This window comes from Echinops telfairi, unplaced genomic scaffold (assembly GCF_000313985.2).
Source record: "Echinops telfairi isolate 266 unplaced genomic scaffold, ASM31398v2 ScPeMD7_7468;HRSCAF=8506_0, whole genome shotgun sequence".
Taxonomy (NCBI): domain Eukaryota; kingdom Metazoa; phylum Chordata; class Mammalia; order Afrosoricida; family Tenrecidae; genus Echinops; species Echinops telfairi.
The window spans coordinates 42,094,146-42,096,079 of record NW_022111369.1 but is presented as its reverse complement, the minus strand read 5'-3'; the positions used below and the strand labels follow the sequence as shown (position 1 = coordinate 42,096,079).

Sequence of the window (1,934 nt, the reverse complement as noted above, 5' to 3'; positions counted from 1 at the left end):
CGGAGGCACCGCCTGCCACCCTCCCAGCGCCCCGGCCTGGGGCACCGAAGCCAGCGAGCCCTTCGTTGGATGCCGAAGGCTGGCTCCTCCAGCGTGGGTGCCGAGGCTGCCATGGGTGTCTTCAAAGTGTGGCTCGGGGTGGCCCTGGCGGTGGTGGAATTTGCGTTATTGCCTCATCATGCCGAAGGTGAGGGCGAGCTGAGGGAGCCCGGCTCGGCGGGCTTGTGGGGTCGGGTCGGGTGGGAGCTTTTTGGAGGGATGGGTGGGTGGGAGGGGAACTGGAGTGGGTTTTTGCTCCGAAGATTCCCACTCGTATCGCGACCCTCGCCCTGTGGACGTGTGAGTGGGTGGGGGCCGACTGGGGGTGGCATGCTGTCTCTGCTGCACCCTCTCCCCCTTTCCGGCCCCTCTTGCTTCCGAAGGGAAAGAAACAAAATGAGTAAAATGAGCAAGCGAGGAGCGAAAAATTACTGTTTGCCTCTCCTGGAAAAAAAACTATGACCCCCCCTCCCCCGGTAAATCCTCCATTCCCGTCTTCCTCGTCCCGATAAGTAGCGAATGAAAGTCCATTTGAGATTTCATAACTAGCTGGTTCTAAGGTGTGCTGGATAATTAAATTGCCCTACCAAAAAGAAATCTCCCCAGTATAGCGAGGGACAAGTCTTCCTGGTTCCCCAGAAAGAAAGTGGAGAACGAGAGTTTAGGTTTCTTCTGTTACTTCCCCCGCCGCCTGCTTGTTGTCCTTCGGGGATCCCACCCGAAGCCAGGGGGAGAGGACGGAGGACACTGTCGCCATGATATCAAAGTCAATCTGGACTCAGCCAAATAAACGAATTACTAAGTAAATAGTTTAGGGGTGCTGGGCGCGGGGCCGCGAGGCGCTGGGAGCTCGCGCCCACCGGCTCCGAGGAGCCCGGGAAATCGCCCAGGTAGAGCCTAGGGAGGGGGAAGGGAAGCGGCGGGCTCCGCGGGAGACGGCTTAATTCCCTGCGCTGGCTTCTGGGCTTCCCCTCCCGGCTCTATTCATTATTCATCCAGCTGCGGGAGGAGTTCACCTGCCCCGCCGCAGATCCGAGCCCGCGAGACCGCGGGCGCGGGGCGGGGCCGCTCCGCCCAGGTGCCGGCGCGCGCAGTCTGTCCCAGGCGCCGAGCCGGGGCGCTGGAGGCCCGCGGGAGGACTGAGCCCTGCCGCCGGCCGACCTCCGAGCCCCACAGCAGCAACCCCTTTCCTCCTGGCTTCTTGGGACAAAGTGGCTTGGCTTTGGAAACCCACCCACAGCTGTAGGGTCCACCCCGTGGCTGCCACCCTTCTGTACCCTCCGGGGACGAATGCCAGTGTCTTCTATTCCTGGGAAAAACCCACCTGGGGCCAGTGTAGCCGACTCCAAATAGTGCATGATGTACAGAAATATATCTGTATTGTCTGAGTACCTGCATGCTTAACACACACACACACACACACACACACACACACTCTGTTAGGGTGAGTTGAAATTATAAACCAGTTGGGAGACGCAGCCAAGGACACCCACACTGGAACTTTTGGATGACTTAGAAAAATTGAGGGTTTTACTTGGTGGCAGTTTCTTATATAGATCATATTCCTGAAAGGCAGGAATGTCCTCTCTCTCCAGGAGAGCTCACCAGGGGGCAGTTGGAATGAGGCGGTTTTTCAGAACCACATCTGTTGAAATTGCAAAAGGCATTTTTAGTATGAGCCTACGGGGTGTGCTCTCTGGAAGGCTGTCTCATAACATGGGCAAAGTTTAAGGACATCCAACGTTTTTAAATGGTGATGTGGGAGTGGGGTGGGTGGGTGGGCGTCCGGGGACTTCTGGCTGTTTCCGCCCAACTTCAGAGCCTTGTAAAGCCATCCCTAATGAAGACTGACCAGGCATGAGTGAATGATGGTATTTACTGAGCACATCTTTTTT

The 1,934-nt window shown here is 57.1% G+C and overlaps 1 protein-coding gene across 1 annotated transcript in view; it reads left to right on the top strand.

Moving 5' to 3' along the window:
* The first annotated feature begins 42 nt into the window (after positions 1-42).
* The window catches only part of FRAS1 (Fraser extracellular matrix complex subunit 1), a 593,853-nt gene continuing 591,961 nt past the window's right edge, over positions 43-1,934 (top strand). Inside the window, exon 1 of the mRNA XM_013004822.2 lies at positions 43-187. Coding sequence (XP_012860276.2) covers positions 70-187 — 118 coding nt within the window. The 5' untranslated portion in view covers positions 43-69. The remainder of the gene's footprint in view (positions 188-1,934) is intronic.